Source organism: Columba livia, chromosome 9, assembly GCF_036013475.1.
Source record: "Columba livia isolate bColLiv1 breed racing homer chromosome 9, bColLiv1.pat.W.v2, whole genome shotgun sequence".
NCBI classification, from domain to species: Eukaryota; Metazoa; Chordata; class Aves; order Columbiformes; family Columbidae; genus Columba; species Columba livia.
The window spans coordinates 20873039-20898159 of NC_088610.1; the positions used below are offsets into that span (position 1 = coordinate 20873039).

The following is a 25121-nucleotide window of genomic DNA, read 5'->3' on the forward strand; positions in this document are numbered from 1 at the left end:
CCTTTTGCCTATAGCACACATGGAAATTTCTGCTCTTCCCCATCTCTGAGCAGTAAATTTATCGCTGATGCACTTTGCTACATCAGCTCTGCCCTTAGACTTTGGCTGTGCGACCTACCTTCCTTCCTCCCTCCTCCTATAGATTCTCCAGCAAGGCAGCCTCATGTTTCTCTTTCAATTACGTAAAATAAAGGAAAAAATACCATTTTTAGACCACAACCTTGTCCTTAGTCACTGCTGCTTCTCGAGAGCCTGAACATTGCAACACAGAGAACAGTTTGTCCATCAGCACTTGATTCCTTCTCAAAATCCTCCTCTCTTCAAAAGAGTTTTAAAGCAAGTGAAAGGAAAACTAAGACTCTCTAATCTGCCCCAAACCCTCCTTTGGCCTTAAAGATATTACCAGTCTGAGCAGGACGAAGTGCAAAGACAAAACGAGCTTTACAAGATCGGAAAGCCTGAATTATCACAGCACGACTGAACACGGAGATATCCACACGGTAGCACAATCTGCCCCTAAACTTCAGAAATATTTGCTCTGCGCTTTTATCTGTTGGCAGGTGAGTCTCCACCAGCTGGAGGAGGGCACTGAAAACTCAGATTTTAGCCCTCTGGCCAGTGTTCAAACCGGGAATGAAGGCCTGAAAGCAGAACCTCGGAGCACGTTGCCCTCCTGACCCGCTTTGCTTTTTTCCTTAAATCACTTTTGTTTTTATACAGTTCCCCTTTTCAAAATTAAGCACTGGGTTTGTTCGGGTTTTTGGATGTGGGATATTGTTTTGTGGGTGTTGTTTGGTTGTTTCCCCGCTTTGCTCTCTCATGTTTGCTGCCCCAGCAAGGACTGCGGAGCTAAACCCAGTTTGGTCACTGGTGCAGAGCGGCTCTCCAGTATTGTAAAATTCCTGGTCCTGTGCCTCATCCAGGACCAGGCAGAACTGGTCTTTAACTGGGGGTGTCCTCTGCATGGAAACAGCCATTTATGCACCAAAAAGAAAAACTCCAAACGTGACATTTCTCCAGCACAACGTACCTGTTCTCACCCCACGTGTGACTGTCCCGCTGCTCACCGTGCTGGTTCCAGGCTTCCCTCATGCCCATCGCATCAATATTCCCAGTCAAAACCAGTTTGCTGCCTCCAGGCTTACCCGTAAGACATTTTTGCAAAGCTGAGTTTAGCCAGGCCACCACCCTATTCCCTCAAGCCTTCTCTCAAGCACTATTATTCCACCTGTCCTTCAGCATTTCCTAGGGAGATGTTGCCAACACCTGCCCTGTTTGCATCACTGAGGATGGAAAATTTTTGATCCTAGAGCAGGAATCAGCCCCAGAACTGCACTTTCCTTACCTGGGGTTTTTCTCAGCTCTTGGTTGGAAAAGACTCTCACGATCATCGCTTGCAGCCAGTGGTTTGTGGTTGCTGCACATGGATGCAAAGCACAGGAAGAGTTCTTGGCCCCTGGAGGGTCACTGAAAGAGCTAATGGCCTCAAGTTGCACCAGGGGAGGTTGAGGTTGGATGTGGGGAACAACTTCTTCCCCAAAGGGCTGTGGGGCATTGGAACAGGCTGCCCAGGGCAGTGCTGGAGTCACCATCCCTGGAGGGGTTTAAAAGGCACACACACGAGGTTCTCAGACCATGGGGCAGTGCCAGGGGTGGGGGAACGGTTCGACTCGATGATCTTGAGGGGCTTTTCCAATCTAAATGATTCTGTACTCCAGCTCACCTGGGCAAAAGCTCAGGGCATGGTAACACAACAGGAGACAACACAAGCGGCTGATCTAAAACTTCTTAAGTGAAAAAAGAGCTGGAATAATCTAAACTGAAGCGCATCACATCTGAGCAGGAGCAAACCAGGCAGAAACTGAGGTGACAGATGAGGCTGAGCTGAAGAGCTGGGGTTATGTGATGCTTCCAGCCTCTCCCACCCAAGGAATGCACAGAAGCCAACAGCTGAATCAGAAATACACTTGGGGTAGTTATTATGTTTCACTTTGTGTATTTCTTGGGTTTCTTAGTGGAAAAATGTTTTGATTTGAAGCTCTGGTAAAGCTGACACATCTGGCTGCTCCAGCTGCTGTGCAGCCCCGAGACAGGAACCTGCTATCTGGAGCATCAGACTTGGCCGGAGAGCTGGTCCCAGAGTTAATGAGCCACATTTGTTTGTTTATGCGACTGGAACAGTTTCTGTGCTATGAAAGGAAGGAGAGAGAAAGAACGTTATTGCCTTTTCCAGCCAGGGAAGTGTGACAGCAGATGGCTCGGTCATCAGACAGAGCACCAGCTGGTGCAGTGGGACACCGAGATGAGGTGGCACGAGAGAACACGTACCGAGCTCCGCTCAGCCCCAAACTGACCCCAGAACCACTGGAGCTTACAATCAGATCTTGCCTTCCGCCCCAGAATTGCTGCATGATAACACAAGCCTCTTTTTATCAAATAGGAATTATTTGGCAAGTGCTTTGCAGAGCTATAGATCACAGAATCTTTTTGGTTGGAAAAGCCCCTCAAGATCATCAAGTCCAACCGTTCCCCCATCCCTGGCACTGCCCCATGTCCTGAGAACCTCATCTCCGTCTGTCCGACCCTCCAGGGATGGTGACTCCAGCACTGCCCTGGGCAGCCTGTTCCAATGACCCACAGCCCTTTGGGGAAGAAATTGTTCCCCACATTCAACCTCAACCTCCCCTGGCGCAACTTGAGGCCGTTTCCTCTGCTCCTGGCGCTTGTTCCTGGGGAGCAGAGACCAACATCATTCTGCGAAATCTGTATTTTCAATCTTCTACCCAAGTGACCTGCCCCTCAAGAGCTTTCCTAACAGGCTGCAGAGCTAAGATATGTCACACAGAATCATGCAACAGTAAAGAAAAATGCCAGCATGAAAACTATCTGCAACCTTTGTTACAACACCTGCCTGCAAGGCGCCTGCTCCAGGTAGTTCTGCTATCAGAAAAACGCCCATCTTAGCTTTGAGTGGGTGAAGCAGGTTTCACTTCAACATTTACAGTTGAATTTTCAAATTAGGTGGTTCTATCTATACCCAAACACCATGCTACATCACTTGTCAGCCTCTACTGACGCGCACGCTCACCTGGAAGTAGATGGAAACAGCTTCTCAATGGAAAAACAGACACAGTTTAGCATTCCCACAGCCCGTGTGGACTGAACGGAGCAGTTTGAGGCACAGACATCCTCAATCTGCACAGCCATGTCACTTCACATACGATCAGATGTGGACAGATCTTGCAAGATATACATTTTGTATGTGACTCAGTGAAACATCTGCTGCCCCGTGAGGTGCACACAGCACAGATACCATTGTCACCCCAATTTCCAGCCTCGAGCAATTTCCAGCACCCACCACCTCTGCAGATCCCATCACAACGCAGAGCTGGATACAAGTCACTGATAGTTTCAACAACCAAGCCATCATGAATAGGTACTGAGATCAGGTCATTTTCCTGGGTCAGAAAGTAATAAAACCACAGAAATCCACACCACCAAAGCCTGACTGCTGTCCCTAAACTCTGTGACTCCAAAGCCAACCAAACAAAACCAGTTTCAATTCATTCACACAGATGCAGCCCACGAGAACAAGCCCAAGCTTGTGCCAGCCAGAAAATCTCCTTCTAGGATAAAGCAAGATTTGGCTCAGCAGCCACAGGTAACTAACACCAAAGCTGCTGAGTTTTAAGGGACACCCCGTTTCAGTCTGGCAAGACTGAGAACACAGCGCAAAGTTCCGCCTCATGCAATACTAATTAGAAAGGATTAATTTTCTCTGGCAAGGTTCAGGACTCTGGGAAAGAACAAAAGCTCCACATGTGCGTGACGCAGCCAAATCCAGCTGCTCCGACTCGCAAAACGCCGTGAACGCGGCTGCGCAAACGCTCGAGGCTGAATCTACAGGTCCCCGCACTTTTTCCTGAAATACCTTGTTCTGTTCCCTTAAGTAACATTCAACTCAAAGTAACCCAAGGTGGAATCGATATGAAAGGTGGCAGCAAGATAATACATTATTAAGCCTCGGGGATGAATTCTGAGGGAGGGGGCCAGGAAACCCACCTTGTTTTGACGCCAACTCCAGCCCAGCGACAACCACCAACCCGCATGTTGGACACACGGGGCAGCGTGAGGGACCAAGCTTTCACATGAGACGTAATAGAAAAACATTCTTTACTCTGCAAGTGTCTTTACAAATATATATTTATATATTTAAGCCCGTTTCAGGCCATAAAAGCCCATTAAAAAAAAACACAACCAGTACCTTTTTCGACAAGAGAAACTGTGATCCAGAAGTCTGAGGTGAAAGACTCCCACACAAGGGCTACTTTGGCGCTTCTCTGAAGGCCTCTATTTAGCACATAAAACCATCTTAAAAATCCCATCAGCCTTTTATCTGCAAGGAGGGGCACCGTTTTTACCCCACCTTTACTACTCTCCATATGAGGTAAAGTGGAATCACTTTGACATGGTCACTTACTGCTTAAAAAGGGGTATTGTATTGTATCCTGAAGACCAGCTTTCCCAAAAAACATTCGTGAATGGGTTTAAAAAAAGGAAGATGCCGCTCGTGGATCCAACCACAATGTGCTGTTGTCTCAAAATAGAAGAAGTTGATACTAAAAAGCTATTCCAGATACATACAAGTAACAAACACTAGAGCTGGTCAGAAAGATTTCGTTTCAACATTGTTTTCAAAAGGAGGGAAATTTGCCTGCAGCGTGGCTTTTGCATTAATTTCCCCTCTCCTTACTTTTCTACCAGTTCCATATACCCTTCGAATAAAAACCAAACATCACGTGTCTGTTGTAAGAGTGCAAAGTCCATCCGAATCTCGTGTTTAAGTTCACTAGCACTACACTTTAAAAAATCCTGGTGGCAAATAAAAAGGTCTCGATTTAACTTAGCAAAAGTGATATCTAGAAAATATTCGACATCGAGAGGTCTTAGAAAAATCTTCAGACTACTAAAGCATCCTAAGGCACAGTGTTTTGGAAGAAGTGCTTTCTCCCTTTGGTGTTGCTTTATACACATCACGTGTGCGAGTCCGAGCGACGCGTGGAGCTGCAGACGTGCGCCGTGCCTCCTTCCCGGGCCAGGAATTCCACCTTCCGCAGCGGTTTCAGACGTAGGCTCCCAGCGCAGCGTGAAATTCAGTCAGACATTGCACCAGCTGCTGAAACTTGGGTCGTTCTTCGGGGTCGAGGGCCCAACAACAGGCCATCACCGCAAACCTGCAAGGCAAACACACGGCTTAAGGGGTTTTTTCCAATCGAAATGATTCTGTGGGAAACACGAGAATGTAAGCCAGCTGACCACTGTGCCAGCCTAGAAATAAAAAAAGAGCATTTCCACTATAAACCCTGATGATTGGGGAGAGAAAAGGAGGAGACTGAAGGGTGACTCATTCCTGGGGGTCAATATGGAAAGGGGGAGTGTCAGGAGGATGGAGCCAGGCTCTTCTGGGTGACAACCAGTGACAGGACAAGGGGCAATGGGTGCAAACTGGAACACAGGAGGTTCCACTTAAATCTGAGAAGCAACTTGTTGGGGGTGAGGGTGGCAGAGCCTGGCCCAGGCTGCCCAGGGAGGTTGTGGAGTCTCCTTCTGTGCAGACATTCCAACCCGCCTGGACACCTTCCTGTGTAACCTCATCTGGGTGTTCCTGCTCCATGGGGGGATTGCACTGGATGAGCTTTCCAGGTCCCTTACAGTCCCTGACATTCTGCGATTCTGTGTGAAGGAACCCTGCAACTTCTGAGAGATAATGCTGAACAAGGGACCCACACCTGGAACAATGTGTTGTCCGCAGAAGTGTCCACAATGACCTGAAAGGAGGCTGTAGCATGGAGGGTGTTGGTCTCTTCTCTCAGATGAGAATAAAGGGCCTCAGGTTGCACCAGGGGAGGTTGAGGTTGGATCTGGGGAACAATTTCTTCCCCAAAGGGCTGTGGGGCATTGGAACAGGCTGCCCAGGGCAGTGCTGGAGTCACCATCCCTGGAGGGTTGGATAGACGGAGATGAGGTTCTCAGGACATGGGGCAGTGCCAGGGTAGGGGGAATGGTTGGACTCTATGATCTTGAGGGGCTTTTACAACCAAAAAGATTCTGTGATTCTATGATTTCAGACACAAGTTGGAGGCAGTCCAGGAGCAAGCAATACATAGTTCATCGGAAACTGCTAATTGCTCAGCTCTTGTAAAAGTACTTCCAAGTGTCTCTGTGGTAGGTTTACATGGAGAGCATTTGGAAGAACACACGAGGCAGAAGGTACAGCTTGTCAAGAGGATGGACCAGACTCTGTTCAGTGGTGCCCAACGCCACGGTGAGGGGCAACGGGCACAGACTGAAACACAGGAGGCTCCATCTGAACATGAGCAGAAACTTGTTTGCTGGGAGGTGCCAGAGCCTGGCCCAGGCTGCCCAGAGCGGGTGTGGAGTCTCCTTCTCTGAGACATTCAAACCCCCTGGACCCACCTGTGTGATCTGCTCTGTGACCCTGCGTGAGCAGGGGTTGCACTGGGGATCTACAGAGGTCCCTTCAACCCAACCAGCCTGGGGTTCTGGGATTTTCCGTACCACTAGGATTGTGAACAAACACCTCCACGAGGGTTTATCTAAAAGGCAGGGGAAGGCAAACCGGGCTCTTTCATTGATAAGCCTGGCTTAACAGGCTGGTAACAATCCAGCAGTTTATCCTCTCTCCAAACACACACTTACAGTTCATCAGGGCAGTTGATGGGCTGAGCTATTCGATAGCCGTCCTTTAAATAAGCTGCCATCTCAAAGGGGTCGATATCGACATATGGGGTCTGGCCCAGTGTCATCAGCTCCCACAGCGTCACCCCAAAGGCCCACTGAAAAGAAATAGCGTGCAGCATTAGAGAACAGGAATTTAGAGAGCTCCTTCAGACATCGCACTAAATCAGCCAGGAATAAAACTATACGGAGTAACAAAGCTTTACATAAATACTAAATATATCCAAGATCAATACAATACCACTTTGTCTTGAATAAGAACAATTAAGAATCACAGAATGGGTGTTAAGTTGAATTAAAATTAAAGCTTAGCGCATTAAGATTTTAAGTGCTAAAAAATAACACAATTGCATCTTTCCAGTTGGACATTTTAAAGCACTTGACTAATCTAAGGAATATTAAACACTAAACTCACTGTTTTGAAAAAAATCATGCCATTATCATATTTTACCTCTTCCAAACGCTACACAAAAGGTCTGTGAAATTCAAAGGTTCAGAAGAGCAGACTGAATAAAACCATTCCTTTCTAAATTCAAAGCTGTCTGTATATTTTGAGTACACGCTCAGAGGTAGGACTCAAATGAAAAATAAAGGTTTCATCTATGTAAACCCGACAGCCGGATCAACATTCAACACATTGTTCAGCTGCAAATACCTGCCAAAAGGAGCTTAAGGTGATGAAAAATCAATTACTCAATGCATGTATAAGCACGGTACGTGCAAAATTATTTACTGGCTGCTATGAAGAGACCCAAGCGACAAAACAGAGATGGTGCTGATACGGCAGGCGGATGATTCAGGGCTGAAGTCACACGTGCCGCAAACGTCGCCTTTTATTAAAAAGGCGCAGAGTTCTGCAAGCATCAAAAATGTCCCTGGTTTTAAATCAAAAGGAACCCCCGGGCAAAGCCTGGGCTGAGGGATGCGGCCAGGGACACCGCTGGGCAGTGGCACAACCTTTCTATTCATTATTATTTTATTAATTTTTTATTAATATTTGTGGGTTGCAAACTGGCTTAAGGAGAGAAGCCAGAGAGTGGTAGTCAATGGTGTGGAGTCCAGTTGGAGGCCAGTATCTAGTGGAGTGCCTCAGGGGTCAGCACTGGGGCAAATATTATCCAATATATTCATTAACGATTTAGACAAGGGAATAGAGTGTACTATCAGCAAGTTTGCTGATGACACCAAGCTGGGAGGAGCAGCTGACACTGGAAGCTGTGCTGCCATCCAGAGACCTGGACAGGCTGGAGAGCTGGGTGGGGAATAACCTAATGAAATTTAACAAGGGAAAGTGTAGAGTCCTGCATCTGGGCAGGAACAACCCCAGGTTCCAGTACAGGTTGGGAAATTACATTTTAGAGAGCAGTGTAGGGGAAAGGGGCCTGGGGGTCCTGGTGGACAACAGGATGACCATGAGCCAGCACTGGGCCCTTGTGGCCAGGAAGGCCAATGGTACCTGGGGTGTATTACAAGGGGAGTGGTTAGTAGATCGAGAGAGGTCCTCCTTCCCCTCTACTCCGCCCTGGTGAGACCACATCTGGAGTATTGTGTCCAGTTCTGGGCCCCTCAGTTCCAGAAGGACAGGGAACTGCTGGAGAGGGTCCAGCGTAGGGCAACGAAGATGATTAAGGGAGTGGAGCACCTCCCTTATGAAGAAAGGCTGAGGGAGCTGGGTCTCTTTAGTTTGGAGAAGAGGAGACTGAGGGGTGACCTTATTAATGTTTATAAATATATAAAGGGTGAGTGCCATGAGGATGGAGCCAGGCTCTTCTCGGTGGCAAACAATGATAGGACAAGGGGTAATGGGATCAAGCTGGAACACAAGAGGTTCCGCTTAAATTTGAGAAAAAACTACTTCTCAGTGAGGGTGACAGAACACTGGAACAGGCTGCCCAGGGAGGTTGTGGAGTCTCCTGCTCTGGAGACATTCAAAACCCATCTGGACATGTTCCTGTGCGACCTCACCTAGGCGTTCCTGCTCCAGCAGGGGGATTGGACGAGATGATCTTTTGAGGTCTCCTCCAATCCCAAACATACTGTGATACTGTGATTTGCAGTTTATAGAACACCGAGGGACGGGTGGTGGTGCATCTAGAACACCAGAAAAAACGAAGATTCGAGCAAAATACTTTGAGCATAAAGCTATTTGTAATTCCATAAGTAACTGCATAAAAATGGCGTCAAGAGACGCAGAGCTTCATGTCAAAGAGAAAAACACAATTAAAATTCAACAGGAATTATGTTTTCTTTTTCTGCGCTTTGGTTGACTGATGTAACTGTTGGCAGAGCAGGGACGCGCTAGAAATGCTTCAAGCCAGCAAAACCATCTTAAAGAAATATTAATACATTCAAAAAGCAAGTGGGGAACAGGTGCCGACTGCGTCTTAACAGACACCACCTCAATTGGAGCAGGTTCCATGTGTTACATGAAATTGATAACTAGATTTGTTCCTAGACAAAAACATATGACACCATACGTCAAAACCGTGCAGGGAAATGCAGAGATGTTATTAGGGGCAGACGGTGTTTATAAAACCCAGAAAAACAGGCAATTTTTGTAGACTGCAAAACTCAGCTATGGATGCAAAGTGGGTATTAGAAGCCAGGTTGCATTTAACCCTATATAATGCAAAAAGGAGACCTGCGTTAAAACAGCGTGAACTATATGCTGAAATACGCTGATTTTCTGAAATGCTTGATACTGAGGTGCCTCCAGCCTAATAAAATTCTATATTTTATTGCCAGTATTACATTAAGCTTTTATTTCCAAGTCAGGTCTTTATGAACAGTGAGCGCTGGATTTAAAAGAAAAATAACAAGAAATCAATATTTAATTGATCCCATTTAGGATTATAAAAATGTGCTATTACAGGCAGCTTCTAGGAGGTTTTATTACATTTCCTGCTCTGTCTTCAAGTTTGGTGCAAGACAAAACCACACACATTTTCCAAGGAGTATTTCTGGAACAGATTTGACTCTTTCCCTTATTTTTTTGTGTGTGTTTATGTGGCTTGAGCACTAATAGAGAGACCATGGCAATGAGGTTAAAAAAACTCAGTTAATGGTTGGACTTGATGATCTTAAAGGCCTTTTCTGCTGTTCTGGACACATCACTGTTGTCTCTTCGGTGCCCTGATTCTCCAAGGGCTCAAAAAATTGAAGCGTGTCAATAAAATACATGAATAAAATGTGAGAAGAGAAACAAAAGTTAACTTACCACATCGCTAGCGCTGGAAAATTCGTTGTTAACCAGGCTTTCCAGAGCCATCCACCGAACCGGCCTGTTTTCGTTGTCCCCCAGGCAGTGATAGTCCATGGGAAAGAGGTCTCGAGAGAGCGCGTTGTCCGTGATCTTCACCTGAAGAGCATCGTCAATGCTAATTTAAAAGAACAGAAGCGTTTAGCGAACTTGGCGTTATATTTTTGCAGAAAATATTAGTGCTCAAGCTGGAGTTTCAGGCCCGGTTTAATTTCAGGTTTAATTCAGGAGCATCAATTGCACTAGGAGCATTTTGTCTAGATCAAGACACTCTTATTTTGCAATTGGCAAATATAATCAAAAAATGTGTTTATTCTGCATTAACAGATAAGCGCGATAAAAATGAGCAGCCTCAGATTAAATAAAATCAAACAAAAACATGGTTAAAGGAAACAAACAACTCCCTTAAATCATTCCCCCTCCATTGGAGATCCCCTATCAGATCAATTAAACTAATTTTAGTTACGGTACTTCTGTAGCAATAACGAGCCAAAGATTTAAGCAAAGCAAAACCTCGTCATATCTTAGTAAGGCAACCAATGGTATTTATGGCCTTATCTCTAATCAAGCAATCCAGCAAGATATTTATACCCCTCATCCTGACTGTTGTCAGAAATAGGATATTGGCTACGGGAAGCTTATTTTTAATCATCAAAAGATGACTCAGAAAAGCCTACTCGTTTCTTCCCCCCTCTGGGATGGTAATTCACATTCTTTTGAACTTAAAAAAGTGTTTAACAAAGCTCAATGGTCTCATAAATCTGACTTCAGCACATGGGTGAGACGTTGGCTTTAACATCTCCTGGTAACAATACAGAAAAAGCACTGGGTTAGGGGTTGTAACAAACCGGTGTTTGCTGTCTTTTCATCTTGCCAATTATTAATTTCTTTCATCAAAATAAAGAAAACATCAAATTTGTGCATTTCCTGCTTCACTATCTCAAGTACCTTCTTATTTACCCCATTTCTATGCACTTTCAGGTTGGTTGATCGCCCGCAAAACTTATAGATCGGGAAATTTCCATATCTAATCACTCTTAGGAGTTGAGAGAAATTCCTAGAAGAGCTGTCTATAAACAAATACGATACAAAGGGTCATTTTCCTGGGACTAGAGAGCTCTGACTTGTGTAATCCATATGTCTGCTCCAACTGTGCCATAGAAATTGGAGATGAAAAGTATTTCCCCCCTTAACAAACCTGCCAAGACCACTGTGACCTTGGATCCCTTCCCAAAATTCAGTACAGGGGTACAAGAACAGACCTGGGGAGCAAAGAGGTGGCAATGGAACAAATTCCTTCACAGAATCCTGGCTCCTGCACCTTCTTTTTCTCTTTGTTAAACAAAAAGAGTTTCTGGTTCACCTTATGTTTACAAAATCACAGAATCCCAGAATGTCAGGGGTTGGAAGAGACCTGGAAAGCTCATCCAGTGCAATCCCCCCATGGAGCAGGAACACCCAGATGAGGTTACACAGGAAGGTGTCCAGGCGGGTTGAAATGTCTGCACAGAAGGAGACTCCACAACCTCCCTGGGCAGCCTGGGCCAGGCTCTGCCACCCTCACCAGGAACAAGTTGCTTCTCATATTCAAGCGGAACCTCCTGTGTTCCAGTTTGCACCCATTGCCCCTTGTCCTGTCACTGGTTGTCACCCAGAAGAGCCTGGCTCCATCCTCCTGACACTCCCCCTTTCCATATTGATCCCCATGAATGAGTCACCCCTCAGTCTCCTCTTGTCCAGCTCCAGAGCCCCAGCTCCCTCAGCCTTTCCTCACACGGGAGATGCTCCACTCCCTTCAGCATCTTGGTGGCTGCGCTGGACTCTCTCCAGCAGTTCCCTGTCCTGCTGGAACTGAGGGACAACAACCAGACACAAAATTCCAGGTGTGGTCTCCCCAGGGCAGAGTAGAGGGGCAGGAGAACCTCTCTGACCTACTGACCAGCCCCTTCTAACCCACCCCAGGTACCATTGGCCTTCCTGGCCACAAGAGCCCAGTGCTGGCTCATGGTCACCCTGCTGTCCCCAGGACCCCCAGGTCCCTTTCCCCTACGCTGCTCTCTAATAGGTCATTGCCCAACTTACACTGGAACCTGGGGTTGTTCCTGCCCAGATTCAAGACTCTACACTTGCCCTTGTTCTATTTCATTACATTTCTCCTCACCCAACTCTCCAGCCTGTCCAGGTCTCTGGATGGCAGCACAGCTTCCAGTGTCAGCCGCTCCTCCCAGATTGGTGTCATCAGCAAACTTGCTGACAATCACTTTATTCCCTCGTCCAAATAATTGATAAATATATTGAATAGTACTAGAGGAAAATAAATTCACTGACAAGACTACTCACCTCCAAATTTGGAAAAAAAACAACGAGTGGCATATTTTGAAGTAGGGATGGGGCGAATTGGAGAAAGCCCATCCCAGCCCTTGCTACTGATAGAACTTTACTTGCCAAGTACTTACACGCAGTTTCTAGCAGCCAGGTCTTTGTGAATGACCTCCCGTCTGGCCAGGTAACTCATGCCGCAGGCAATCTGAATCGCCATATGGACCAGATCCTGCTGGGAAATTGCCTGCAAGACCAGAAAAAGGCCATTTTAACCCTTTTTACCATGATTTTTTCCACTTTCTGTTCCTCTGGAAACCAAGTCGTTTTCACTGAAACAACAGTCAAAGTTCTCATTGCTATTTATTGCGGAAAATCAGTATCAAATGCTGTTGTTGCATCTGCTTTTACAGCTTCACAGTCCTAAATAAATTAAATCCTTGCACATATTTATACCCTGGGTTTGCTCTTCCATTTTTAGTCTTCCAAAAACTTCAGCATGTAGGTGGACACATTGATGTTGCAAGATTGGGGTTGAAATACACTAAATACTAAACTAAAATGATAATAAACCAGCTTCTTAGTTAACAGGTTGTTATTAAGAAAAAGAGCCATGTGTTAGTTCAGGAAACTCAAGGTATATGTCAAAGAGTTCCATCTTAAAATAAGTACCTAGGATACCAAATGTCCCATTTTTTGACAGTTAAGTATGGTCGTTCCACATAATACAGATTGCAAATGTCATTAAATTCTTGCAGAGGGATATTAGTGCATTGCATAGGGATTTATAACTCAGATTAAACAGCAAAACAAGTGAAAAAACAAAGTTGAAAGATCCTGGCAGCTTATCGCAACTTGTAAGTTAATTGCTGGTTTGAAAGCTGGTACATAAAAGGGACAAATGGTGACCTCGGAAAACAAGAAGCAAAATATATTCTCATTTAGGAGTATTTTCTTTCTGGCTTCTCACGAAACACGTGCAGCAGGTTCCACTGAAACACGGTAAAGTTCCCAATGCTGAACAGCACCCACAGCAGTGAAAATAAAAGAAGAAGAAAAGCAGAGGTCACGTTGTTTAGTATCTGAAGTTAAAGAAATCCAGTTATTTTACTTAACAGCAAAGCTACAGCAGCACCTTAAAAGTCTGACAGAGTGCTTTAGGCACGTGGTAAAATAATTAAGAGCTACAGCAATTAAAGGGAAAAATCTACTGATTATATTTAGGAAAACAAAACCAAACAAAAACCCACAAAATAACAACAAAAAACCCCAACAAGCAGCAGTAAGTCTGAATCTTCCCCATACACAATGTTTCCCTTTGTGTTGTAGCTTAAATCTACAATCGTATACTGTTTTCTCTATTTTTTCTTTAAATACGTGTTGATATACCAGCTACTCCCCTAATCCGAGCCTAACTCGCCTTCACGGCCTCCGAATGCCCGTGATGCCGTGGCCAAGAGTATTTTCCTCCTATGAATCAACACAACCCTTGCCAGGGAACCTGTTTGCCAATTCCTCCCTTGCCCCAGCAGAGCAGGTGAATACCACAATGATTTCTTATTTAAGGCCCGCAGCCGGATGATAAGCCAGGCCTAAGTTTAAGGAGCGGATTTGGGGCGTACCTGAGGATTGTTGGCCTCCACCAGCTTGCACTGGCGCAAGAAGAGTTTAAGGTTCCCCCAGTTCATGTACGGCAGCAGCACCATCGGTTTCTCTCCCTCTTCTATGCAGACATGGGTGATGGGGAGCAGATTCCTGGTGAAAAATGGAGAAAAATTCCTCATTTAATGAAATTGAGATTGGCAAAAAATGTTCTTGATCCTTAAAACACATTCAATGAAAGCGATTCAACGTGAAAGCAAAGCATTCGTTTAATATTACCGAGCACAAGGCCGCCAAATAACAATAGACGTTTTATTACCTCCCCATTAGGAAGAACCGCCCAATTTGGTCCAAAAGGGCTAAAATAAATGTCTGTGAATACAGGTTATCATCTGATAGAATCATTTTGGTTGGTAGAGCCCCTCAGGATCATTGAGTCCAAACATAAACTCAATCTGTCCCTGAGAACCTTGTCTAAGCGCCTTTTAAACCCCCCCCAGGGATGGCGACTCCACCCCTTCCCAATTTATATTGAATTTATATTAAGCAGCAATAGATCCTCAACTTGGAAATGTATCACTCTAAATGCAACGAGAGATATAAAAGATACAGCTCCACTAAAGTGGTTAAAAAAAAGAGGCCAAAACATCACATTCGATCCACTTCAGAAGTTTTTAGGTTTGAATCAACTAAATATTAAATTGCAGAAGTAGCTCAGGAGTTTGATCTCCTTATGGGTCAGACAAGCCCCGTGCTATATTGCTTCAACATGGGCCTATAGTATCAATACATCAATGTGTAGAAGCTTGAAATAACCTGTATATAGTTCCATTTCTTTTTTCTGTTGAAAACACCTTCAGAAAACTTTCAATGAGTTATAATGATTTTTTTAAAAGGGAATTGGGAGGTTTCCTGTTGTTACTTGACACCTCAATCAGGTGTCACCTTCAACCATGAGAAAGGTCCCAACGGCACAGAAATAAAAGCTTTTTGGGCTATTAAAGAGTTTAATGTATAAAAGAGAGGATAACACCTGATTTTGAATGATGAGAGGGGAGTTGCTTCCTTTTGTTTCCATGGTAAGTGTGCTTCCCCGAGGACCCACTACTCCTCTTAATAAAATAACCCTGTATTTTAGGCAAAGACTTACCTACAATAATTATTCAAAAAGCAATTTTTAAGTGGACTGTAGAAGTAATAATTCTGCTGCAACTATTCTAATTTCCTTCATATTACCAGCAAAATGATCAATTACCAGCCAGGCACTGGACAACGAGCGCAGGTTTCTTTTCACTCACGTCCTGGCCAGTAATAAAGATTTTAAGGCCAATTTCAGCCTTTAATTCAAGCTGCAAAAGTCGAGCTGTTTGGGGTGTTAATTTGAAAACCAACATGTGCCTCCAGTGCCCTTTTCAGCAATAATAAAGAATGTATAAAATTAATATCTACCCATATTTCACTGAAAGGTTTGGAACACCAAACCAAAGACTTTACCACTATTTGATTTTACTGACTATGAAGCTGGATTAAAAAAGCTTACAGGCACTTTTGCAGTAAGAAGCACATCTACAATTTTGTATTTTATAAAATAGTTTTGGCTCTTTATGGCTTAAAAAAAAATCCAAATGTACAAAAGGTTTGGTTCTTAAAAATAATTCGTTTTCTTTCTCTCTAGGGAGGTTAAGCACAAATATTTTCAGTTTATAAGCACTGTTTGGCTTACCTGTGGTGAAGTCCTCTGAGTTTACAGCTCTCAGTCAGCATCATTGTCACCTGCACCTCTGAGGCTTGATCTAATACAAATAACAAAGGAACCGCAGATAAAGCTTTGGAAACAAATCAACACGCTAATTAAAGTTTGGTCCAGATCTGCGAGTCAGCTGAGGTCATCTGCGCACAAACAGAACTTGTTTGCTTACTTTTTAGAAGTGGAATTTAAAACACCCCCCCGAGGTGCAAGCCAAGTTTTAGGGCGCATTTCTGCTTTAAACGAACGGGGCGAAGCTGAAAAAGGAAATGGAAGCTGGGCTGGGTGCTGACAGACGGGACTTGGGGCGCTTCCCAAGAGATGCTGGTGTGCTGCTGAATTACCAGTATGGGTTTCTGCAGTTTGTGTCCATGCTGGTGGAGATGGTTCCTTTCTACATTTACTTATTCACTGCTCTCCACTCAAAACACTTGACTCTTGGTAACCTTAGAAATGTTTGCTGTTCTCTTCCCTACCTTTCAAAAATAATATTAAAATAATAATTAAAAAAAACACACAGAAACTGAGACAAAGCAAAATACAAATCTAAAACTCAAGAGTCCGATAACCCCAGTAACCCACAGCAATCAGAGCATCGACTGGGCAGAAGCAATGCCTGTAACCCCTTCCCCACAAATATTTAAAGATTTTTTGGTGTTTGGTTCATTTTTTCTTTGTGTCTTGGCTTGGTTTTGGGGGTTTTTATGGTTTTGTTGCTGTCGGGTTTGTTGTATTTTTTGTTTCAGTTGGTTGGTTTCTTTTCTTCTTTCCTTTTTCCCCCTCTGGGGGTAAGAAGTGCTGTCGGTGCTGTAACTTGGAGCTCTCACAATCCCACCCAGCTGCATTTTCTGTTCCTCCTCCATGCCAGAACCACCCCTGACTCTGTTTCTTAATTGAACTTTATCCCTGTAAAAGAAAATGTGACTTTTGAGTGAGTTAAGAGTGAAAAATGTGGTCAGTGGAGACGAGGACAAGGTAGGGAAGGACACACAAAGCCCAGAGGGGGAGCATGGGGTCCCCCCACGGCAACCAACTAAACAGATCAGCTCAAATTAGACCATAATTTGCAAATTGGCATTCAGTCTTCCAGATGTGCTGGAAGTGGAGACAGCTTCAAGACCTGCAAGGCACAAAACATTGGCTGGATTGAAAAAATTCCCCCAAGATGGGGAAAAGAATGATGTCCCAAGGCAACCTCCTCCAAAGGCAGCTTGGGGAGATGAAAAGCAGTGATGTCTTCCCAAAAGGAACTCAAAAAGGAGGAGATCAGGAAATTGAACTTGTAAATGGTGAAGTGGCTGGATGGCAGAGCTCAGAGGGTTGTGATCAACAGGGCAATCTGGATAAGGTCTGTGGTTAGTGGGTTCCGCAGGGCTCAGCGCTGGGTCCGGTCCTGTTCAACCTGTTCTTCTATGACCTGGAGTTGCACCCTCAGCCCGTTTGCTGCTGGCACCAAACTGGGAGGAAGGGCTGACATCCCAGAGGCTGTGCTGCCATCCAGAGACCTGGACAGACTGCACTGGGCAGAGAAGAACCTGATGAAGTTCAACCAGGGCAAGTGCAGGGTCCTGCACCTGGGGAGGAACAACCACAGGCACCAGTACAGGTTGCAGGGGGCCTGCTGGAAAGCAGCTCTGCAGAGAAGTACCTGGGAGTTCTGGGGGACAACAGGGTGACCATGAGCCACCAATGTGTCCTGTGGCCAAGAGGCCAACGGTACCTGGGGTTCATTAAGAAAAGTGTGACCAGCAGGTCAAGGGAGGTTGGAGGTTCATCCTCCCCTTCTGCTCTGCCCTGGTGAGGCCACATCTGGAGTTGTGTCCAGTTCCGGGCTCCCCAGTTTAAGAAGGACAAGGAATTACTGGAGAGAGTCAAGCGCAGGGACACAAAGATGCCGAGGGGTCTGGAGCATCTTTGTGCTGAGGAGACACTGAGAGAGCTGGGGCTGTTGAGCTGGAGAAGAGAAGCTGAGAGGGATCTGATCAATGGGATCAATAGCTCATGGTGGGTGTCAGAGGATGGACCAGACTCTGTTCAGTGGTGCCCAACGCCAGGGTGAGGGGCACCGGGCACAGACTGAAACACAGGAGGCTCCATCTGAACATGAGCAGAAACTTGTTTGCTGGGAGGTGCCAGAGCCTGGCCCAGGCTGCCCAGAGCGGGTGTGGAGTCTCCTTCTCTGAGACATTCAAGCCGCCTGGACCCACCTGTGTGATCTGCTCTGTGACCCTGCGTGAGCAGGGGTTGCACTGGGGGCGTCTACAGAGGTCCCTTCAACCCAACCAGCCTGGGAGTCTGTGATGCAGGTTGCAGGCAGAGGCACTGAAGCCTCAGCACCCTTGGAGAGCCCTGTGGATCACCACCCAGGCTGCATGGACCAAGACCACACAAAGCCAACACCCAACGCTCCGGAGACATCCAGATCTGGAGGTGCCATGAGCTCAGTGACAATTACAGCTGCAGTATATTATAGGATGCATCAAAACGGTGCATTTCCTTGTGTATTTGATGACAAGTGCATCTGGTTCTTGCAATGCTGGAGGTATTTAGGTACTGGTGAGCTAAAGCTTCTGGTTTGGACTCCAACAGCAGGTCCAATCCGCACTCACGTGTTTTATGTGGGATGAATTTGAGACACAGAACCAAGACTTCAACAAGCTGCTAAACAAGAAAAACCAAGATAGCACCTTAAAACGAAGTTTTAAGTAGGCACAAATGGCTGAAGCATCCAACTCACAAAGAGCAAAAATAATTAAAAATAAAGTTGTAAAAGCAAATTATAAGAAGTTAGAGGAGCTGCCAACAGGCTACTAGTCCAGAGCTTCAGGTTGAAATGCACTAATTAATAGAACTCAAAGGCCACAACCTCTTCAAGGAAGGGAGGGAAGAGGTTACCCGGCATGAGTTTAAGCTGATTAACTCGCTTAGGCGCTCTTGGGCCCTGTGCTTGTTTAACTGGTTTGCTTTTAATTATAACAGCCACCATGCAATAATTTGAAGTTCTAAATCTGAGATTATGTAAGACCGGCTTTAAGAAGGGACAGAACGAGTTCATCTGGTTTGGACAACATATCTATTCATGTCCTCACACCTCGAGGTGACACCGGTGCCACTGCCTTTCCCTTTCCATCACACAGGGTGGTTTTCAGCAGGTCACTGGTCATTTTTCTTGTGTTCTCTCAGCTCAGGGACACTGAGGTCGCTGAGCACCCAAAAAGAAGATTGACTCCCATTCAAGTATATACGGAAATTTAAATCTTATCTCGTGAAACAGTCCCAGCATCCGCATTGTGTTTTCTTATCAATATTATTTCCTTGTTTTCTAGATGGAAAACACTTACACAGCACCAACAAATTCACCAGACTCAGAACAAACAATAGGTTAATCCTCCTCTGGCTTCATCAGGTGCCAATTTAGAACAACCACACAATTTGATTATTGTGGCTTTGTACGAGGTACAATTCAAAACAGCATATAAATCACCACTTCTTTGAGTAAAAGGAGTAAAAATATACCAAAATAATGCTATTGCAAAGGTCCCCATTGCAATTAGACTTCCTGTTATGGCCATTTTCTTTAGTTACACAACGAAAAGTACATTTCAACAAACTCTCAGTCACATTTAGTAGATCACTCCCAAGCATCCAACAGACAGGTCTTCATAGATGATGGAGAAGGTGACTTTGGTAAATACAACCTTTTATTGTGGAGGACCTGGTGAATCTGGCCATGCTGCCCTGAAAACCCCTACAAATAACCCAGAAAATCCGCAGGGTTTCTGGCTTTGACGGGATAAACCCGCAGCCCCGGCGGGTCCGGCTCGGCGAGATGTTTTCACAGGGACGCACCAAAGCGAATCCTCTAAACCTCATTTTCCTGCTCGGGCCGAAACGCCGTCCCTCACCCAAACCAAATCTCTAAGCGTTACATGCGAGCGCACACACGTGGGCATTTTATTCACGGAATTGTTTGCACAGCCACACAAAACGAGACCTGGGGAAGGATCTCGCCGTGGCCACGGGCTTTTGCAGCTTCTGTACCGGATCTGTGAATTCATTTGATATGAAAACAGCCACACACACAGCTGGAAAAGGGGGAATCGGGGGGAAAAACCTCCCACAGAGCCAGAAACCTCCTAAATCAGCTTAAAGACACAACAAATGAGGCCATAGTCTACCATATATTAAATTTGTACATCAGGAAACAGCCCCGAGTGAAGTGAAACACTCCAGGGCAAGGCAGCAAGGGCTTGTTGCACAACTTCTTCAAAGCCCCACAAAAATAAGAAAGCTCAACTTCCCTCTGAGATATTAATGCTATTTGTGATTAAGAACACGTCAGTGCGCAACAATTCACGCCTGATGATCGCGAGCCAGGTCAGAGCTTCTCAGCCCTGAAAAAGCATCGTTTATTTTCATAAGGTTATCACAAACCAAGAGCTGAGCGACCAAACAGCAAAGGCTTCAGGCCACAAGAGATTTAATACCCAGGAGTGATTCTACAGGTTCATTTTGGACCAAAAAAATCCAGCTTTCAGAAAGTGCTACTTGCAATAGATGTAAATGCATTTGAGAAGATGCTTTCAAAGCTCCGGTTTTACCCTTTCTGTGCCAAAAACCTGCCTGTGAACGTCCACCCTGAGGCACCGAGCAAGAATGATTCCCAGTGGCTTTGATACGGTTGCAAGTTTATCTCGTATTACGTTATTTGTATATAGCCAGGCACAACGGGGCTCTTGGCACTACTATTTTTATATAAAAGGCTAATCTCTCCCCACAATTTTGGCAAGCGGGATACACGCTGAGGCCTTGCCTGGTTCACGGGGAGAAAACAAAAGAAAAACACCTATTTGATTTTCGCCAGCCCGTCTGCAAAACCGCATTTTAAAGCTTTTGCTCATCGTCACGCGACTGAATCACCACATCGCTCACGTGAAAACACCCCCGGGAAGCCAGCGATGACACCAACATTGCAGTAATTTGTGCTGATAACGAATGTGGAGCATCACGCTCCGCGATCGGAAAAGAGTCACTCCGCACCTCCCATTACTCACCAGAGATGAAAAGCAGTGATTATCTGGGTATTGCAGTGGGTTACCCCATTAGCTGGACGCCTTTCAAGAATAACAGTTTAAGTCAGACCTCCTAGAATCTCCAAAGAGCAAAGCAGAGCGTTGCAGCTTGAAGACTTTAGATCGTAGCATGGTCACTGAAATCTGGTTAAAAGCAACATAACCAAAGGTTTCAAAAGTGAAACAGGTCATTCCAGAGCCCTGTCACAGCAATTCCTGTGGGCTCTACTGTCAGAGACAGCTCTGCAATGCTATAGCTGGGAAATCTAAGGCTTCCGAGAAACATATCTGAAAGAAATATGTAAAAATCTGCTTTACCCAAAGCTTTTCTCACCTTTGGACCATTTGTAACATCCTGTTCCTGTGGGAACTTCTGTCTCATATTGCAAGCTAATACTCCTCAGGATCAGAGTGCTTACACAATGCATTTTCTATTAATACGGTCACAAAGCTTGTGTGACCCTTCCCAAACTCATGGGCTTTGCCAAATAGGTTGTGACAAAATCCAGAAGGTGAAGTTGTTGGTGAAAAGCGCAAGGGCAGCTCCCAGAAATTCCATAAGAACTGAGCACGTAGCACTAGAACTGACTGAGATGTTCAGCTCCTAGTACCAACACATCCTTTTTAATTACACTGCTTCTACAGAGCAATTCATTTTGCAAACTTTCTCCTCAAGGCAGAATTCAATCCCAGTTCAAGGAGAACAGGCAAACGGGTGCCGCTTTAACCCTTCCGAACAAATCACAGAATCCCAGAATGTCAGGGGTTGGAAGGGCCCTGGAAAGCTCATCCAGTGCAATCCCCCCATGGAGCAGGAACACCCAGATGAGGTTACACAGGAAGGTGTCCAGGCGGGTTGGAATGTCTGCAGAGAAGGAGACTCCACAACCTCCCTGGGCAGCCTGGGCCAGGCTCTGACACCCTCACCAGGAACAAGTTGCTTCTCCTCTTTCAGTGGAACCTTTTGTGTTCCAGTTTGCACCCATTATCCCTTGTCCTATCACTGGCTGTCACCCAGAAGAGCCTGGCTCCATCCTCCTGACACTCCCCCTTTCCATATTGATCCCCAGGAATGAGTCACCCCTCAGTCTCCTCTTCTCCAGCTCCAGAGCCCCAGCTCCCTCAGCCTTTCCTCACACGGGAGATGCTCCACTCCCTTCAGCATCTTGGTGGCTGCGCTGGACTCTCTCCAGCAGTTCCCTGTCCTGCTGGAACTGAGGGGCCACAACCGGACACAAAATTCCAGGTGTGGTCTCCCCAGGGCAGAGCAGAGGGGCAGGAGAACCTCTCTGACCTACTGACCACCCCCTTCTAACCCACCCCAGGTACGATTGGCCTTCCTGGCCACAAGGGCCCAGTGCTGGCTCATGGTCACCCTGCTGTCACCAGGACCCCCAATCTTTGGGTTTTGCAAAAAATTCAGTGCTCATAGCCCATCCTGAACTCACATCTCTCGTACACGACATTTATAACGCTGCCAGCGGAGATTTGTAGAACTATCCTTCAGCAGAAGCTAAGTAGTCATGGCTGAATCTGCTTTTTTTATAGGTTAAGAAGTAAAATACACGGTAAAATAGTAAGAAAGTAAATACACACAAATACTTATGCACTCGGGTAAGAGTTGTACCTTCACGCATCTACCTGCTTGACAAGGCAACCAAGCATCCTACAGAACCCCCGTCTCCTGGATGTTCAGATATAGCGATACGAATGCAAGTAACAACAGAAAGAGGTCGCGACACAGGACGCTGCACTAAGTCTTGTTAAAACTTCCACAGGCAGGATTTCTCCTCCCATCCCAATATCGAGGCTGTTTACACTGAAATGTTTGTTTCCGCACCATAACCGCGCGAGTTCATTTTCCAAAGCAAGGCAGCCGGCGTTTCCAAATCCAAGCTTAATTTTAATACATTCTGGAGGTGATTGGACGTGACACCGCTAAAAAGGGGAACGTGGCTCTCAGTTTTCCTATGGTATAAACACACACACAATTTTAAACCACAGAAAAGGGCAGAGAGATGGATGAGTTGAGCACAGGGCTGTTTCCCCCATAACAACAATAGGAACAAGTAAATAGCAACAAGTAAACGCTCTTTGCTCAGTAACTCATTTCACTTAAGATGAAGCTGAATCTGTGAGCAAATGTGAAGGGCAACTGTGGCAGAGAGACAGAAATGATTTAATGTTTCAAAGCCTTATCAACTGCTAATAAACTTTTGTCATAAACTTTCTTCTAAAGAAACAGGATTCTTTGTTCTGATTTTGGGTGGCTAAATAATTTTAACTTTAATACTATCCATTTAAGGCATAAACTTGTAAATATTTTCCCAAGGCAATGTTTTTAAGAGTGAAGTAAATTCAATGCAATTTAAACACAGTCCCTTGGGAACAACTGTGTATGCTCCAGGTTGCGGGATATGTCAAATGTGAACACGAACACTGAAAGAGTCGTTTAGTGACCTATGATGATACGAACACAACTCAAAGCTTTGCTAAGATTAATAAAATGGTGAAGTGTTAAGAGTTAAGCTTCACTTACACTAGAACTTTGTTTCCAGAGCTTTTCACGGGTGGTTTGTTTTCAAGCACTTCTTCCTCGTACATAACAAGAATTTTAAGTGGTTAGAAAACGAAATGGAAGCAGGCAGGTTATCTTGAACAGCACCATGGGTTGTTTTGCACAAAAATGTACCTTGGCCCGAACGTACTAAGTGAGTCAGGGCTCTGCACAACTCAAAACTCGCTGCCTGTGTTCCCGGAATAACACAATTCCATTTGTTTTGCAAAGAGTTTTCTCCTTCACAGGAAAAGCACCATTAAACAATGTGTTCTTTAAATCAAAGGTGAAAACTGTGTGTTTTCTTCCTCTACTGACGCAAGATGATCTAAAAGATTCCCATTCTGTGCCGTGTCGAGGCAGAAGAGATCTGTCAATCGCTGGCAAGGAATGCGACGCCAGCCTGGAAAAACACGGGCACTTCCCAAAGTTGAGAGCGATTGGAAACCTCCTGTGGGAAGGTGAAGCATTACAGCCTCCTAAAACAATCCTGCTGTAGAGCAACAAACGCAACAGAGAAGAAACTCCAGTGAGGTCTGATCTTTCAAACAAAGAACTTATTCAGGTTGTGTTGATACACAGGTTCCAATAGCCCAAATATAGAACAGATAATGTATTCTTCTTCTTACCGGTAACGAGACATCTTTCATCTTTGTGAAGGTCCGTTTAAAGAAAGAATGGACATGAATTACTTTTACAACCACAATTAGCAAACAGTGAAACTTGAATGCGAATAGAACAACGAGAAACTAGAGAAAATACAAACAGGTGGCACAAGCCCAGGGCTTGCAATCTTTGTACTCCCCATGTTATTAGAGCTTCCAGAAAGTTGCCTCAAATTCTGCCAACTGATTGGCATTTTGTTCTTTTACGGTCTCCTCTTTGGCACAGAGCACCACACGTAATGGAAGACTCAGGCATCCAGACGTGCTCTAAAGCGTTAAGATGGTATAACATTAAAAAAGCCCATTATAAATTAATGTATTTCATGAACATGCAGGTCGAAGCTTTGTCACTCCCCAGGGCATGTTACAACTTTTCACTGCAGTTGGGTGAAAGGAAAAACATTTTCTAAGGGATCTGGAGCGAACTTATGGCGTTCAAAGATGAATTCTGCCCGCAGAGTTTATCTCTATAAAAGATGCGGCGTTGAGATTTGTAAGAGAACCATCTCCAATTCTCAGTCCTATCAGTTTACAGGCTATGGAACAAGTAGTCACTGAATGGGTTGAAAAGCACTTCAAAGACTTTATGTATGGTTAAGACCGCAGCCAAATTCTGTGGAACAGAACTCGCCAACCAACATCAAATGAGCAAACTCCAATCTGTTTGCCACCTGCACTGATAGTTTTATCAGAATCAAGCTTGGCCTTTGAGAGCCTGACTTAGCTGGTCAATCCCAGCTTAAGGAAAACAGGGAATACAATATATTCCTGGAAACGGCCCTTTTTGCTTACAGAGCTTCTCAGGACAACAGGAGGCTGGGCCAGGCTTGAGAACAAGTGCTAAGTTCAGAAAAATCAAAGCTGCTTCATTTCAGCGCTGTTGTGGTTTCTAATAATGCTCAATATTTCAGCAGAGGGCCAGAAAACACCCGGGAAGGGAAGCGGGTACTGCCCAACAGCCAAATGTCTTTGGTTTCTGATCCTTTGAGAAAAAAGAATCAACTCCAGGAGGCAGTGAAGGAAATCAGAAATAGACAAACACACCGGGCTGCAAACACACTCCTGAGAGCAGGGAAATACACATCTAACTATGGGCTGATGAGCATGTCAGCCACGACATTCGTCTTCTCCAGGATACAAC

The 25121-nt window shown here is 45.2% G+C and overlaps 1 protein-coding gene across 3 annotated transcripts in view; it reads right to left on the bottom strand.

Annotated features, from left to right (window-relative positions):
• Positions 1-4156: 4156 nt before the first annotated feature.
• Positions 4157-25121, bottom strand: part of RYK (receptor like tyrosine kinase) — a 58045-nt gene continuing 37080 nt past the window's right edge. For all 3 annotated transcript variants that reach the window (XM_065073032.1, XM_065073031.1, XM_065073033.1), the window contains exons 10-15: positions 15663-15732; positions 13960-14092; positions 12475-12584; positions 9977-10136; positions 6721-6857; positions 4157-5234 (exon numbers count right to left, since the gene is read on the bottom strand). In XM_065073032.1, the coding sequence (XP_064929104.1) occupies positions 5123-5234; positions 6721-6857; positions 9977-10136; positions 12475-12584; positions 13960-14092; positions 15663-15732 (722 nt within the window). In that variant the 3' untranslated portion in view covers positions 4157-5122. The remainder of the gene's footprint in view (positions 5235-6720; positions 6858-9976; positions 10137-12474; positions 12585-13959; positions 14093-15662; positions 15733-25121) is intronic.